Genomic DNA, 14,002 nt, shown 5'->3' with positions numbered 1-14,002 from the left:
AGCGACTGTACGTCATTTTAAACCAGGTAACCAATGGTTTCCGCACACAAAGCATCGCAAATAGAAAAGATTTATTTGTAACTACGTGCAATTTTGTGTTTCTATTGATTTTATTTAAAAAATAGATAAATTAACAAAAGATTTGATGATTTGTTTATGCACGAAATGTAAAATCATGTGAGTAAGAGTTCGAAACTCACGTAAATTGTCCATGCTGCTCGTAGATACTGAGTAATTAACGTGAAAATTGCAAAAAAAAAATTCTTAGTTTTATCCTCAAAAAAGTCGAAAAAACAATGAATTATACAATAAATTCACGAAATAACACGAAAGAACACACTTAATTCTATGTTTTAATGTTAAATACGAACTTGTAAAGCCCAAAATATATATTTAAAAAATATTCAATCGAAAAAATTTGGTAAATAAATTAAATGAACCATTTTAAAAAATGTAAACAATGTTTGAATCCTGGGGACCTTACGTCAAGTTACGAATTGTCAAAATGTACTAGATTCCACCACCTGATATTTTAAATCCACCTTGCCCTAGACTGTGTTATAAACCTTGGTGAGAGTTATGTTTTGTCCATCGGGATTTATTTTTCTAATTGTCATTTGCTCAGATGTCTGCTGCTACTGAAGTAGTGTTATTTAATACCATAACCGTATCAACAAACGTGTCTCGGCTCTGCCGACAGAGGAAATATAATTATGATGGCTAATATAGCGACAACTTTGTCCGGTGTGTTCACAAAGCCAAGAGCACTGGCTCTGCTTCAATACACCACAGTTCGATTTCGACGAAAACCACGTTGGCTCGGTACAGCCAAAAGCAAACTGTTCCGTGTGCCGGAGCGCAAGAAACAGATTGAGGAAGAGATTGAAGAGCTAAAAAGATTGCACAATAACTATCGCACGCAGATGAAAGCGGTACGAAACTTCTTGCGCGATGAAGTAGAGGCATACAAGCTAGTTTCACGTGCCGGTTTAGTTCTCCAAACCCCGGAGGAAGAGGAAGCAGAATGGCAGGAAGCATTGCGCAGGAACGAAGAATGGAACCGGCAAACTGCTGCCAAACGCGAAGAGCGGTTGGCTGCAGAACGATCAGCTCGTAAGGAGTACATTCTTGAAAGGCTTTTGCTGAAAGAGCAAAGAGAAATGGACAAAAAGGAGCAAATCGAAGCGAAAGTACGCATAGAAAAGGAGCTATCGAAAACATTTATCACGCGTGACAACATCGACAAAGCGATCGAGCTAGCCCTGGTACAACCAACGTCGTATAACTTTGCTTTGGATCGCGAAGGAAACCTCCATCGTTCTACAGACTCTTCTACAAAAGAAAAAGGTCAAGAGCACTAGGGTTGCCATCTAGGATCGTATATTTCATGTAGCATTCTTGAATAAATATTCCCAGTCGGGGGATGCGTTCAACTTTGTGTTGATAGTGCTGATGTTAATTATGTTACCATTCCGTTCTACTGAATTAGTATTTATAGAAACTAGCTCCTGTAAGAATCCAGTGTCCATACCGACGCTGATGTCAAACATGATTTCTCCGAGCTTTAATTTTACCTTTCCCGAACGGTACCTGATTATTTTACCAATGTAACCTTCTGCCAAATCGCGTACCGTACAATATTTCGGGGTTTCTTCGCCATTCGCCGTTGCTTCTGGTTTGCTGTCGTCGCCGTTGGTCGGGCGTTTGTTTCCATCGTCGGATTTTCCAGGTAAAGCATCCGGAAGTTGTAAAAGGAATATTTTGTTTGTTTGATCACCGGATAACACGTTTTCAACCGAATTAAACGAATCCAGCTTTGTTTCAGGCAAATGTTCCATCTTTACCTCCGGTGGTTTGATTTTGTAGTCAGCTAAATTGAACAGAACAAACATTAATCAACACCACTAACATTCTCGTGTTCATCTTCTAGACACTACGATCTATTCTGATCTTCCCAGAGAGGCCAGAAAAATAGACCAGGAGTAACGGGGTGTAAAAGATTCAGGAACAACTTTTTGCCACACTTACAGTTTTCCAGCACGACTGGTAGTTTTAACCCATTTGCCATTTTTTGATCCAGTTCCGCCATTTCCTCATCCATGTCTTCGCACAAATTTTGAATTCGCTTTCGTTCATCTTCCAAATCTATTTTTGAGCTCCCTCTAGCGAATACGGGTTTCTGAATTGAGTCCCCAGGTTCCTTCGAGGAACTAGATTTGTCTAAAAAATAAAAAAAGAAGATGAATAAATCAAGCCAAATTTTCCTATAGCACCTTCTACGTGGCAGGAGATGGAGATTGCAACAGCACAGTAAATATTTTAAAACGTTCAGCTACGTACCTGATCTGGACGTACGGAGCAAAGCACGTTGAGCTAAACCATCCGAAAAGATACCAGACGTCTGGATCAAGGTGTTCTTTTTATTCCTTCCATCTTTATCATTTCTATTGCGATCAGTCTTAGCTCGGCCTTTGGGACCGGTTGATGCAGTTTTTACATCGCTGTAAACCGAATAAGATGTGGCATGATTACTACATACTTTGGCCGGTTCTCCTTTACACTTACGTATTTTTGTTTCTCACTGCATTTAAGTTCGGGGTGTAGACTTTTTTGTTGTTGGGTGGCTTCGTCGTGCGACCATTGGCAAGGGTAAGATCGCGGGGTACACGAAAAGACTGTAGGCGCTCTGGTTTCACCGTTGCTTCCATCGGAACTGCAACATTGCCGATTATATTGTTTCCTTTTGTTAAGTATTGCGTATCGATTCCTGGCTCTTGCTTAATACGCGGACTATGGTCCATCTTGACTTGATTAGCGTTGAACAATCGAATGGATTGGAGTTGTGAGGTGCAGCAGCATGCGTTTTCCTTTCACCGTAGAACAAAACCAAAACAATTGCAAACAAGGTACTTATATAAAGATGGGATTTTTTTTTATTTATCTTGTGTTAATCGCACAAAAATTGTTCCATAATTATATGAGTTTCAAAATTGATAACGCTGTATATGTAATGCGAGTAGGATTTATATTACTAAGATGGTCTATTTGTTTGAAAATTATTATATGGAAAATAGAATAGGATTTGATTCAGATAAAAAAAACATCGATAAACAGAAAATATCTGGCAACACTGCTATTGAATGACGCCACGCGAGGCACAGTGGTTGCTCGTGTTCGAAATATTTTGATTTAATTTGTTTTTTTTTTTTTTTAATTGAAAACTAATTGTCTTAATGCGAAGGTTGTTACACTCTCCATTTCGTTAATTTTGTTTACTTTCAAGTTTTTGTGGGTATTGAATTTATTTTAATAATTATGAAAACGTCCAATGTCATTTATTCATGTCCGTGTGTTGGCAGAGTGCGAATCGCATGATGAAAAACGCTGTTTTGTTGTGCAGACGAGCTGTGGAGAAAAAGCGTGAATTGTAGTACGTAATAAACTATTTCTTCTACTGCCGTCCCTGTGTCATCTGGAAAAGAGCTCTGTAAAGGATTACAACAGTAGTTCGCGGCGGAGGTGCTGGGGAAATAACATATTTCCCGTTCCGGCAGAGTGCTTCTAGGCAGAGAAGCTAGAAGCAAACACCAGGACGACGCCTATTATGGAACATAGTTATACACGGGAATTTCGGCTGCTAGAAAGTAGTCAGACTGCAATGACCCGCACACTAATGATACATCGGCCGCCTCAGTGCCCCTCATGCCACACGCATTCCCACGATGAGCGTATTGATCTGGAGGAGTCGTACAATCCACCCATTCCGTCATACAATGAGGAAAGTGCGCGAAGGGCGATGCAAGAGAGTGAGAATATCGGGGTTTCGGCCAGAAACTCCGTGTCAGACGAAGAAGACTGGGAGGAAAGAGTAAACAAGTAAGTGTTGTGTGCGTTAGTTAACTTTCTTGCGTTTGGTTTTTCTAATGGTTTGACTTCGAATATCAGGTTTGGATGGACCGTTCAACAGTTTAAGCTGTTCGACCGGGTAGCACGCCTGCTGGACATGGACCGTTTGGCTCGTTTGACCAACACTGAGAAGCAGCATGAGCCAGTTCATCGGCGCACCGTCATCGACAAATCGGTTAGCCGGCTCAGACAAGCACTGGCGAGTGTATCGTGGGAAACGCGATTAACCCAGTGGTTGCATGTGTTATTGATGGAAAATCTGCCACCCTCGTATCTGGCAATTTATATCGACATGCTGCAAACGTTACATGCCAAGCTTCCGCTGTTGGTAGACAAAATGATCTTTGGCAGTACGCTCAACATTGGCCAGGAGCTCCTCGGACCGGTGTTGAAAAAGCCTTGGGAGCCAATAGTGACTCCCAAAAATCGCAAGCTGCCTGGGCAGCCGTTTATTGTTGTAGTGCCATCGGTTCCCACTTTATTGCCATCGCCCCGGCATCAGAAATGGTTTACATTATTCAGCACTATGTCACCGGTGGTAGTAATACAGCCACCACAAGAAAAATCAGCTGTTGAAAAACCGAACATCGACAAACAATCGCTACAGCAACTGGCAGAACATATGCTAGCAATGACACGAGCCAAAATACAACAGGTGCGCAGCTCGGCGCCAAATCGACCGATTATTTTGGTTGGCTTCGATGCCGGTTCCGCTCTTGCCATTCAGGTTGGTTTAGTAGAGTCAATTAGTTGCGTGATTTGTTTGGGATTCTCGTACAACACATACAACGGAGTTCGTGGAGCACCCGATGATCATATCGTTGACATCACGTGTCCTGTGCTGTTCGTCATCGGCCAAAACTCCGCCCGTGCCAGGTAAGAAGCTGTGAAATGGCTGTTTTATATCGATTGTAGCTGTATATAATTTTACATGTCCTTTTTGTATCCTTTTTAGTCACGAAGAAATCGAAATGCTGCGTGACCGCATGTCTACTCAAACATCACTGGTAGTCGTTGGAGCAGCCGATGAATGTTTGCGTGTGTCAAAAACAAAGCGTAAAATAGAAGGAGTCACTCAGTCGATGGTGGACAATATGGTCGCAGACGAGATAGCAGAATTTGCAACAAACTGTCTCGTAAGTCCCCCGCGACCAAAACAATCCGCCTTGGCTGGGTCGTTCCAATCGGACAGCCCGATGGAACAAAGCATGCCATCGGCAACACGAAGTGATTGTGACCTTGCTGCACAGCGCAAGCGTAAACACGCACCAGATCCCAAAGCTGAGACCAAACAGCAGAAAAAGCCTTCCAACCGTCGCTTGCCAAAAACAACACAATCAGCAGAATTGGCCCAATCCATGTCTCAGTCTACCCAAGACGCGCCAGATATTGAGGCGCAGAGCAACACGCCAACGACGCCTGAGAAGCAAATAAAAAGTGAGAAAATAATTTTACCACTTGCAAAGGCCGATGAAGTGGTGAAGTATGAAGTTCGCGAATCAGGCAACACGCAGATTATTTCTGGTCGGGGTAGCACGCCTATTGTGCTCCCCGCACTGAAACGAGACACTGCGCAGACAACACTATCGGCTGGCGCGTTGCATCAGCAGGGCAATGTGAATGTGAAATTGATTGAATCGAATCAACTTATTCATCTGAAACCGTCTACCGGAACGACGCAAAAGTTTTACTCCATAACATCAACCTCCAAACCAGTCATGTCCGTGATAGCAAACAGCAGTCCCGGAGTGAAAGATGGTGCGGCAACGCCGGAGGAAATTAGCAGTCCACCGAAGTACACAATCGTGCGCAACACAGGATCCACGCCTACTGTGTTTAGCAATGTGAACGAGTCCAATGTGGTTGCTGGGAAAGTTACGAAAGCTCTGTCGGAGACTAATATTTTCGATCTTCCGATCGTATTTGCCGATAACGATGGTGTAATTCAGGAGGGCTCGCCTGAAAAACCAAAGCAAGCACAAGATACTCGACCGGCAGTAACAGCGGCAGCGTCTGTAGGCATGGCTGAAAACAATGTTAGCTCGGCACAGGCATCAGGCACGCGATTCGTCACACTGCAACAGCCCGCTGGAAGTATGCCGCTGTCGATTGGAAAGTCGAAACAAGTGATCAACTTGGTGCTCAATAAGGGTACACTCAAAACTGTCGATCCCGGCGGTATGATCGTTCCTGTCGGAACAAAAATCAATCTCCCCATAGCTGTTGCGTCAAGTGCGTCGCCGGCAACCTCCGTTGGTACAGTGATGAGCAGTGGTACAACGGGAACGAAGTTTACCAAGGTAGTGTTGACCAAACCAATGAACACCGGTGCAACTAACACCAGCGTGGTGAAAAACTTGAGCGAATTGTTATCCGGTGGCAAGATCGAGATTGTCAACAGTGCTGGCATGCGCCAAACTGGCGTCACTGGAACCCCGTTGTCTGTACCGCATGGCAAGTTCCAGTCCATCATCATTAATCCGTTTGGAGCGAATAAAGCACCAGGCAGTGCCACTGTGCAGAACACTTCAACAAGTGGAAGCTCGACGACCGCAGGAAGCAAGATTTTTATCAAAACAACAGCCTCTGCATTGTCTGCTGCGAGCGCTTCACCGTCGATAGTGGGACGCAATGTAATGTTGAAAAAAATAAACATCGTTTCCACTTCAACGGGTGTAAAGCAGGGTGCAACAGGGAACGTAACGAGTCCAGAGGGCGCAAAAAAGCAAAATTAGGCGTACCTACACATTTTACTAAATGCATGGTAAAACTTTGCTAAGGTTATACATTTAAGCATAGACGTAAATACGATTCAGAAGTAAAATAAAACTGGAATAATTTTTAACTGTCGGATGTTTATTAGATCTGACGTAACGATTCACGATTTTGCGCACTGTGCTTGCTGCTTCGCGTGCCGGTTGCGCAATGTTTGTTTACGCTACTGTCAAATAGAATAATTCATCGATACAAAATTGGCTGCCGGTTGAACCGCAGCGGAAGATGTAATCTTTGGCACGGGAAAGAAAACTTAACGGTGAGTAGTAAATGGTTTGCGACTGTGCATGCTGAATGGGAAACTGATGTTTGTGTACTTGTAGACAATGCTTACCGTTAGACCGTCAATGAAGTTACTAGCGCAGATGCATCCGCTGGCTCTGCAAACGACACCAATGAACAGACCATTTTGGGGCTGGGTGAACATGATGTTCAACCGGGTCGATCGCACTAGACTGAAGAAGGTTGGCCCCGACCGACTTTGTGCCGAATGGTTGCTAAAGAATGGAGCGAAAGCAAAGTTTGTGAAGGACGCCCGTGTGCATGTGCATTTTAACGCACTTCCGGACGAGTCCTTACCGGTGCTAATGGAAGAACTCGATGGGACGGATTCGGGCATAATGCACATTGGGTTCGATCATCTGGAAGGATTGAGTCAGCTCAGGAAAGTTGTCCTCCATAACTGTGTCTACATCGACAATCAAGCTCTGTGGAAGCTGCGATACGTTGCCAATACGCTGGAGGAGTTACAAATTTCCAAGTGTGGCAATGTCACCGATGCCGGATTGCTACAGCTCAAACAGCTCTCGCAGCTACAACAGGTGAAAACGTTCGATTTGCCTGATGTAAAAAATATACAGGAAGTGGAAAAAACGCTCAAACAAGCACTTCCTAACTGCAAATTCGATATGAAGCCATAGAAAAACGTCGAGATTGTACGTAGAATTGGTACCATCTAGCGCAATCGCCGCATACAGAGTCAAACTTAATAAAAATAGCACAGAGATGTGACCCAGTGCAATACTTGTTTTGCTGTATTTAGGAAAGGTAAAGAGAACCATCTGCAAACATAAACAAATGTTTCGTCGAGAGAATCACGCCGCGGCATACAGTCGATGAAACAATGACAAAACCGATGATCGATTAAATGGTTCGTAAAAAAGGGAAGGCGTTCAGCAAGGTAGTAGAGCCAGTCTATTATTGTTTCGTTTGGTGCAATTAATTGGGGAGCAGCTTGCCGTAAGCATGGATCAAAACGTACGATTTCAACCACTGATTAGTTCGATACAGAAGGTGGCCCTATTCGAGACGAAGGCGGTAAGAGTGGCTCTATTCACTGGCGGTGGGCAGAAGTTTGATGACTAATAATGCTTACCCTTTTTTAACCCTTTTTCAGAAACTCTACCTTATCGGGAGCAATAGCAAGGAGACGCGATTCCGCGTGCTGGAGATTGATAGGCGTGCGCCGGAACTTTCGGTTTATGAAAATCCAAACGAGCTCGAAAAGGGAGACATACGCAAGTTCGTGCAATCCCGTTCGTTCATCCGATCAATCAGTGCGTACGGCGTTCTAGGGTTTGTGAAGTTCCTCGAAGGATACTATCTGATACTGGTGACGAAGCGCACGCGATGTGCCTTCATTGGCAAGCATATTATCTACACCATCAAGGATACGGCCATGATTCGCGTAAACGAAGCGTCGAGCAAACAGATGCACCCGCTGGAGCAGCGTTACGTGAAGATGTTCAACAATGTGGATCTGAATAGCAATTTCTATTTCAGCTACAGTTACGATCTTACCCACAGCTTGCAGTACAATCTTTCCGCTCCCAAGTTTGTCGGTACTCGGTGCGACATTGTAAAGGACGAGCCGCTGGTTTGGCAGAATCGAACGGGCGAGAAAATGACGTACGCCTTCCGGGGAGTGTCTCGCGAACGGTTCGTCTGGAATGCGTTTCACCTGAAGCCGATGCGAGACGTCGTGCACAAAGACTGGATGCTGGAGATCATACACGGCTTCATCAGTCAGTCCAGCATCAGTATCTTTGGTCGGCAGGTGTACGTGTGCTTGATAGCGAGACGCAGCACACGCTACGCCGGAACTCGATTCCTGAAGCGCGGTGCCAACTTTCACGGCGACGTAGCGAACGAGGTGGAAACGGAGCAGATCGTGCTGGACGGCAATCGAATGTGCAGCTTTACGCAGTTGCGCGGATCGGTTCCGTCGCATTGGTCGCAAGACGTTAGCAAAATGGTGCCGAAGCCACAGATTGCGATCGATCTGTCGGATCCGTTCGGCGAAACGGCGGGCAAGCACTATCAGCGATTGATGTTTCATTACGGCGCGCCCGTCATTATACTGAACTTGGTGAAAACGAGGGAAAAGCGTCGGCACGAAAGCCTACTGAGTGAGGAAATGTACTCGACCGTTAGCTACTTGAACCAGTTTCTACCTCCGCATCTTCGCATACGGTACATCGATTTCGACATGGCACGCAAAAGTCGCGGCACGGGGAACGTCATGGAGAAGCTGGCCAAGATCGCGGAAACGGTGATTCAACAGACGGGAATGTTTTATTCGGACGACGAGCGAAGCCAAAAGCAGACTGGCATAGTGCGGGTCAACTGCGTCGACTGTCTGGATCGCACTAATACGGCACAGTTTGCGATAGGCAAGTGCGTCCTAGCCCATCAGCTGTATGATTTGGGGTTCTTGAAGGAGCGCAAACTAGAGTTCGAGTCGGACTGTATCACGATGCTCGAGAATCTGTACGAAGACCATGGTGATACGCTGGCCTTGCAGTACGGGGGGTCGCAGCTGGTTCACCGGATCAAAACATACCGCAAAACGGCCGTATGGGCGTCGCAGGGTAATGATATCATGCAGACGCTCAGTCGTTATTACAGCAACACTTTCAGCGATACGGAGAAACAGCACAGCATCAATCTGTTCCTGGGTTACTACATTCCTTCGAAGGCGGAGGTGAACAGTGAGTATCACAGAGGCGGGTACGGGGTTTGCTTAAGCATTTGCTAGAGCGTTGTGTTTCATATTTTCGTTCCAGAAACGCTTCACATTTGGGATCTGGAAACCGATTTCTACATACATAACTCTCGTTTCGATGAGATACGGCAGATATCTTCCATTCCGCTCACCCAGTGGGTCAGTCCGTTTGTGATGAACTGCCTGCCCGCCGCAGTGAGCGACGAGAATCGGGTCGTGAAGGAGCTGATCAAGATACACTCGAATGATGCGGAAATTATAGACTACTACTCAAACTTCCACTACGACTATAAGCTGACCTCCTTCGAAGAGCATATCGACTATCAGCTGAGCCATCTGTCGCGAAACCTTGCGCCTGCCTTCCGGTCACACTTCAGCCCCTTCGAGCCGATTCGCCGACAGCAAAGCACGGCACTGAAGAACCCTTCACTGACGGGCCAATCGTCAACTAGCTCGGCCAACAGTTCGTCTTCCGATCGATCGGACGATGAGTCAGAATCGGACGAGGAGGAAAAAAGCAGCAACAACCGCAACACAGCACCGAGCAGCAGCACCAACAGCAGCCGTGCAGAGGATCCCGTTACGCTCAGTTCCATGTTTCCGATGACGAACGACATATACGGGTTTGAAATACGAATGCCAAAAAAGGCGGACATGCTAAAGTAGGTTATGGCAGGCCCCGTCTGTTAAAATCCGTATTAAAGGACGCTATTTAATAATGTAATATTTTCTTTCGATACAGGTACGAAAAGTATGCCGAAATCAACCGCATCTGTAACTCAACCGGAGAGCCGGTCAGACCGTCCTCTCCGCATCAGTACAACCGCCATGCCCAGATGAACGAGAGTGGCGGACTGTCGATATACAACAACGAAATCACCATCGCTAGCGTGACGCCGGAGAAGGACATTCAGAACGATATTGCGATTCCGACCGTAAGTGATGAAAGTATAGCAATCTACGAGAAATACTGCATGCTGAAGCATATCATCATGTACGACTTTCACTGCGACCCAAAGATACTGGAGTATGTGAATATGTTTGCATAAGTAACGGCGAGAAATCAATAAACCAAACGCAATGCCAATAGATGTCACCAACAACTTTATTCTGTGTTCCCCATTTTTGTTCGTCTTGATTGTACATATTTTTAGTATCAGCATTATTATAGCAGGTTTCGCTTGGCACTCATTATTTTGCCCCGGTTCGCGTACAATGGCTACCATTTTTTTGTTTTTGTTTTTTTGTTGTTGCTAGTTTAGTGTTACGTTTGCCCGTCTCGGCTGAGTCACAGCAAATGGATTACACTCATAAACGTGTTAAAAAACGGACCAGCTAGGACCACTCTGCTCAACACATCCTGCAAATGCATTTTATAACATCGCTCCCATAGGTTAGTATCACCACACACATCCATTATATTCCATACCTATGTTATCGGTGTGTGTATATATATATATATTTTTATGTTATGGTTTTGTATATAAGTATTAGGAGTATCTATTACACATGGTTCTGCTATTATAAATTGTTTGTTTCTGTGTTTGTGTGTATATCTTTATTGCCAATTAGGTTAGCATGATACTGTTTTCATTCGTTATTTTACCTTCTTCCCATCGCCTATCAGTGTATCTCGGTAGGGATCTTTTGTATACGCCTACCGATATTCCTAGTCCGTATTTGAATATCAAATGGTACAACAAATGGAATATCTTGCTTTTCAGCATAGCTTGTAAATATTATTATTTCGTCTACACCTTCTCCGCCATCTCCTCTGCACAAATCCTCCCCTTTATTAAAGCACTATTATATGAAGATTAGCATTACTCCTATGCACTATAACAACAATGTTTGGCTTTGCTACGCACATATAACTTATTCTTATTTCCTATTTGTGAAGGGTTAGTAGTACGTTTTATACTATTCTTTGTTGTATTCATGTAATACGTTGCATAGTTAAAATGGTTACAAGAAGATTTTTTTCATACAAACTCGTTTCCGCCCATTTGATCGTATGGCTATGAACCTGTGCTTAATAGGGTAAAAAAAACTGGACTGGATCTGGACTAGAGAATTCGAGCTTAATATTTGTATGGAAGTTTCTGAAAAATATCATTCTTTTTTGACAAAAAAAATTGCTAACACACAACGAAGGTGATGAGTAGGCTATGCACCAAATTCGATTAGTTGCAATAAATTATTATAGAATGGATTAGAACATATATGTCAACCTTGTAATGTAAGGGTCATGGAAAGTGTAAGGATAATTCATTCGCAGCTATTAACATGTAGTAGTGTTTAGTAGTTTTAGTTTGTTTGTTAGTTTATTCGATCAACTACCTATTGATACGTTGTTTTGTGAATCTGTGACCCCATACCAGCCTTGTATTAGATAGTTTAATTAGATACATACACCTTTCGTGCACCACCACTTTTCGGTAAGTGCCAACAAATAACTGGGAAAACAAAAACACGGTAAAATACAAAACTGGCCGAATAAATGCAAACTTATTCATTTTGCACCATGGTGGTTGGTTGAACTGATGTCACACACTAGCAAAAGGTCAATTCTTTACATTCGAGATTGAAACCTCCGTTTAGCGGAGTTAGATTAAAAAATGCACACATACAATGATGACAACGATATAATACTATGGATAGATGTTTAGTTCACACCACAAGCACCATAAAAGCCTATCGGGCCAGTTATCCAGTTGGATGCCTATGGGTGCTGTGATTGTTTTGAGTGTATTTTCACCCAGTGTTGATAAGATTCATTTAAACGCTTTCCCCGTTCAAAGATACATCAGCAAAAGTTATTGTCTAACTCACAATAACACGGCTCACGGTGGACCGAATTTTCTTTTCTACAGTTGTGTTCACCCGTCCTATTGTAACAGTGATGTGCACAACGATGCGACGACAACAACAGAGAGATAATCCAAAAACACATGTACACGCACACGAAGAACACAAACGTTTGTTGCATTAGTACATTCTGACAGACGGTAAGGAAAGCTGGAAAGTAATTTGCCTTTTTGTGCAGGGTTTCTATTCTTCTTCTAATATCGGTTTAATTGTAGTCCCAACGATTAGCTTTTTTGTTGTTTTTGACAGGAGTTGTATGTTTTAAGATATGGGGAAGCGAGAGCCAATAGATTACCGCGTGGAAACGAGAAATTACCAATGCCTGACATCATACCACAAACCCTGTACAACGCATTATCGATGTTCGATTGATGTTAGTTTTTGATTGAGTCAGCAATTCATCATCATCATCATCAATGAGTTTTTGTTTGGTATTCCTTGGAAATGTTTTTTTTATATTCGTTTTTCTTTAACTTTAGTAGTACCGTCATGATAATGATTACTAACCGGGGAATAAACTATAGACTTACAGATGTGTGCAATGGTTTACTAATTTAAATACTCACAAGATTTGAGTTTTGTTTTTGTTGCATAAATTTAGAAAGATTAATCTCATACCGATACACACACCTGTATTAGTCATTGCTCGCATCGAAAGGAGAAGCTTATTTTAGTTAGTAAGTAGTTTCCTTTTTATTGCCTTGTGATACCTGTCAATAGGGTTAAGTATGCTGTATACCTAGAGGTGTTGTTGAAACAACTCAAATCGTATATTTTAATAATAATAACAATGGTAATAATAATGACTAGATAGTAGATAGCTAGTGATTCTGATAATGATTCTGAGAACCCACAATGTCAGCTCGGTGAGCGATAGTGTCTAGCGAATCTTGCAGCCATTCAAGTTTTGCAAAGAGACTATCACCACCACCTACCGGGGTTGTGATGTTGTGCATCCCCTTCTGTTGTGGCTGCACTGTGGGAGCTAGTGTAACTGCAAGAATGAGACTTTCGTTCGTATGTTTAACTCTATAAGATGTGATTTTTGGAGTACACCTGAAATACGTTGCTTTTGTTTACATTGATTATTTGTTAGTGCTTGTAAGTACAAGCTATAGACAGCGATTACGTGATTAGCAGCAGTGTAGCAATGCTCTATTTCTCATTTATAAGAAAATACTGGTAGCGCGTTATGTTAACTACGGAACGCATTTTTAGTTGTGAAGAGCAGTTAGTTAAGAGTAGTGTGGTTTTGCATGGTAAAAACATGCATGCAGTATTAGTATCGTATTTGTTTTCCCATATCTTGGTCAGATTTTTGTATCTCACAACATCCTACACTGCTAAGGACACGGCTAGGACATTGTCAAGATAGGTGTTGTTTAATAGCTAACGAACAAGATAACATGAAGCGATCAAGTGGATAACATGTTTTGTTTTAGATCTTTT

General features: G+C 43.2%; 4 protein-coding genes across 4 annotated transcripts; 3 read left to right on the top strand and 1 right to left on the bottom strand.

The window, feature by feature from the left end:
* Window positions 1–612: 612 nt before the first annotated feature.
* On the top strand, window positions 613–1,433 carry LOC121603402 (probable 28S ribosomal protein S26, mitochondrial). Its single transcript, XM_041932053.1, has one exon. It carries the CDS (start codon window positions 714–716, stop codon window positions 1,359–1,361), a length of 648 nt encoding a protein of 215 aa, XP_041787987.1. The 5' UTR covers window positions 613–713; the 3' UTR covers window positions 1,362–1,433.
* On the bottom strand, window positions 1,364–2,926 carry LOC121603401 (DNA-directed RNA polymerase III subunit RPC4). The gene is made up of 4 exons (XM_041932052.1): window positions 2,566–2,926; window positions 2,341–2,501; window positions 2,029–2,220; window positions 1,364–1,870 (listed from the first exon to the last, which is right to left on the bottom strand). Exons 1-4 carry the CDS (start codon window positions 2,799–2,801, stop codon window positions 1,386–1,388), a joined length of 1,074 nt encoding a protein of 357 aa, XP_041787986.1. The 5' UTR covers window positions 2,802–2,926; the 3' UTR covers window positions 1,364–1,385.
* A 359-nt stretch (window positions 2,927–3,285) lies between these two features.
* LOC121603403 (KAT8 regulatory NSL complex subunit 3) lies at window positions 3,286–7,711 on the top strand. Its single transcript, XM_041932054.1, has 4 exons — window positions 3,286–3,876; window positions 3,946–4,782; window positions 4,862–6,637; window positions 7,007–7,711. The coding sequence occupies exons 1-4, from the start codon at window positions 3,605–3,607 to the stop codon at window positions 7,599–7,601; spliced, it is 3,480 nt and encodes a 1,159-aa protein (XP_041787988.1). The 5' UTR covers window positions 3,286–3,604; the 3' UTR covers window positions 7,602–7,711.
* Window positions 7,712–7,912: 201 nt separating this feature from the next.
* On the top strand, window positions 7,913–10,880 carry LOC121603400 (polyphosphoinositide phosphatase). The gene is made up of 4 exons (XM_041932051.1): window positions 7,913–7,998; window positions 8,078–9,671; window positions 9,747–10,347; window positions 10,428–10,880. Exons 1-4 carry the CDS (start codon window positions 7,927–7,929, stop codon window positions 10,732–10,734), a joined length of 2,574 nt encoding a protein of 857 aa, XP_041787985.1. The 5' UTR covers window positions 7,913–7,926; the 3' UTR covers window positions 10,735–10,880.
* Window positions 10,881–14,002: the final 3,122 nt, after the last annotated feature.

This window comes from Anopheles merus, chromosome 2R (genome assembly GCF_017562075.2).
Source record: "Anopheles merus strain MAF chromosome 2R, AmerM5.1, whole genome shotgun sequence".
NCBI lineage: Eukaryota > Metazoa > Arthropoda > Insecta > Diptera > Culicidae > Anopheles > Anopheles merus.
Note: the sequence above shows the minus strand (reverse complement) of the source record. Positions and strands in the feature narration are given on the sequence as shown.

What these genes read in the sequence shown, in the direction of transcription:
- LOC121603402 (XM_041932053.1), top strand. Translation starts at nt 714, where the DNA reads ATGATGGCTAATATAGCGACAACTTTGTCCGGTGTGTTCACAAAGCCA.
- LOC121603401 (XM_041932052.1), bottom strand. Translation starts at nt 2,801, where the DNA reads ATGGACCATAGTCCGCGTATTAAGCAAGAGCCAGGAATCGATACGCAA. An exon ending in GCAGTGAGAAACAAAAATAC is followed by an intron (nt 2,502 to 2,565) that starts GTAAGTGTAAAG and finishes TTCGGTTTACAG; the next exon opens with CGATGTAAAAACTGCATCAA. An exon ending in GCTCCGTACGTCCAGATCAG is followed by an intron (nt 2,221 to 2,340) that starts GTACGTAGCTGA and finishes TTTATTTTTTAG; the next exon opens with ACAAATCTAGTTCCTCGAAG.
- LOC121603403 (XM_041932054.1), top strand. Translation starts at nt 3,605, where the DNA reads ATGGAACATAGTTATACACGGGAATTTCGGCTGCTAGAAAGTAGTCAG. An exon ending in CAAAACTCCGCCCGTGCCAG is followed by an intron (nt 4,783 to 4,861) that starts GTAAGAAGCTGT and finishes TATCCTTTTTAG; the next exon opens with TCACGAAGAAATCGAAATGC. An exon ending in GAGGGCGCAAAAAAGCAAAA is followed by an intron (nt 6,638 to 7,006) that starts TTAGGCGTACCT and finishes GTACTTGTAGAC; the next exon opens with AATGCTTACCGTTAGACCGT.
- LOC121603400 (XM_041932051.1), top strand. Translation starts at nt 7,927, where the DNA reads ATGGATCAAAACGTACGATTTCAACCACTGATTAGTTCGATACAGAAG. An exon ending in CCCTATTCGAGACGAAGGCG is followed by an intron (nt 7,999 to 8,077) that starts GTAAGAGTGGCT and finishes ACCCTTTTTCAG; the next exon opens with AAACTCTACCTTATCGGGAG. An exon ending in AAAAAGGCGGACATGCTAAA is followed by an intron (nt 10,348 to 10,427) that starts GTAGGTTATGGC and finishes CTTTCGATACAG; the next exon opens with GTACGAAAAGTATGCCGAAA.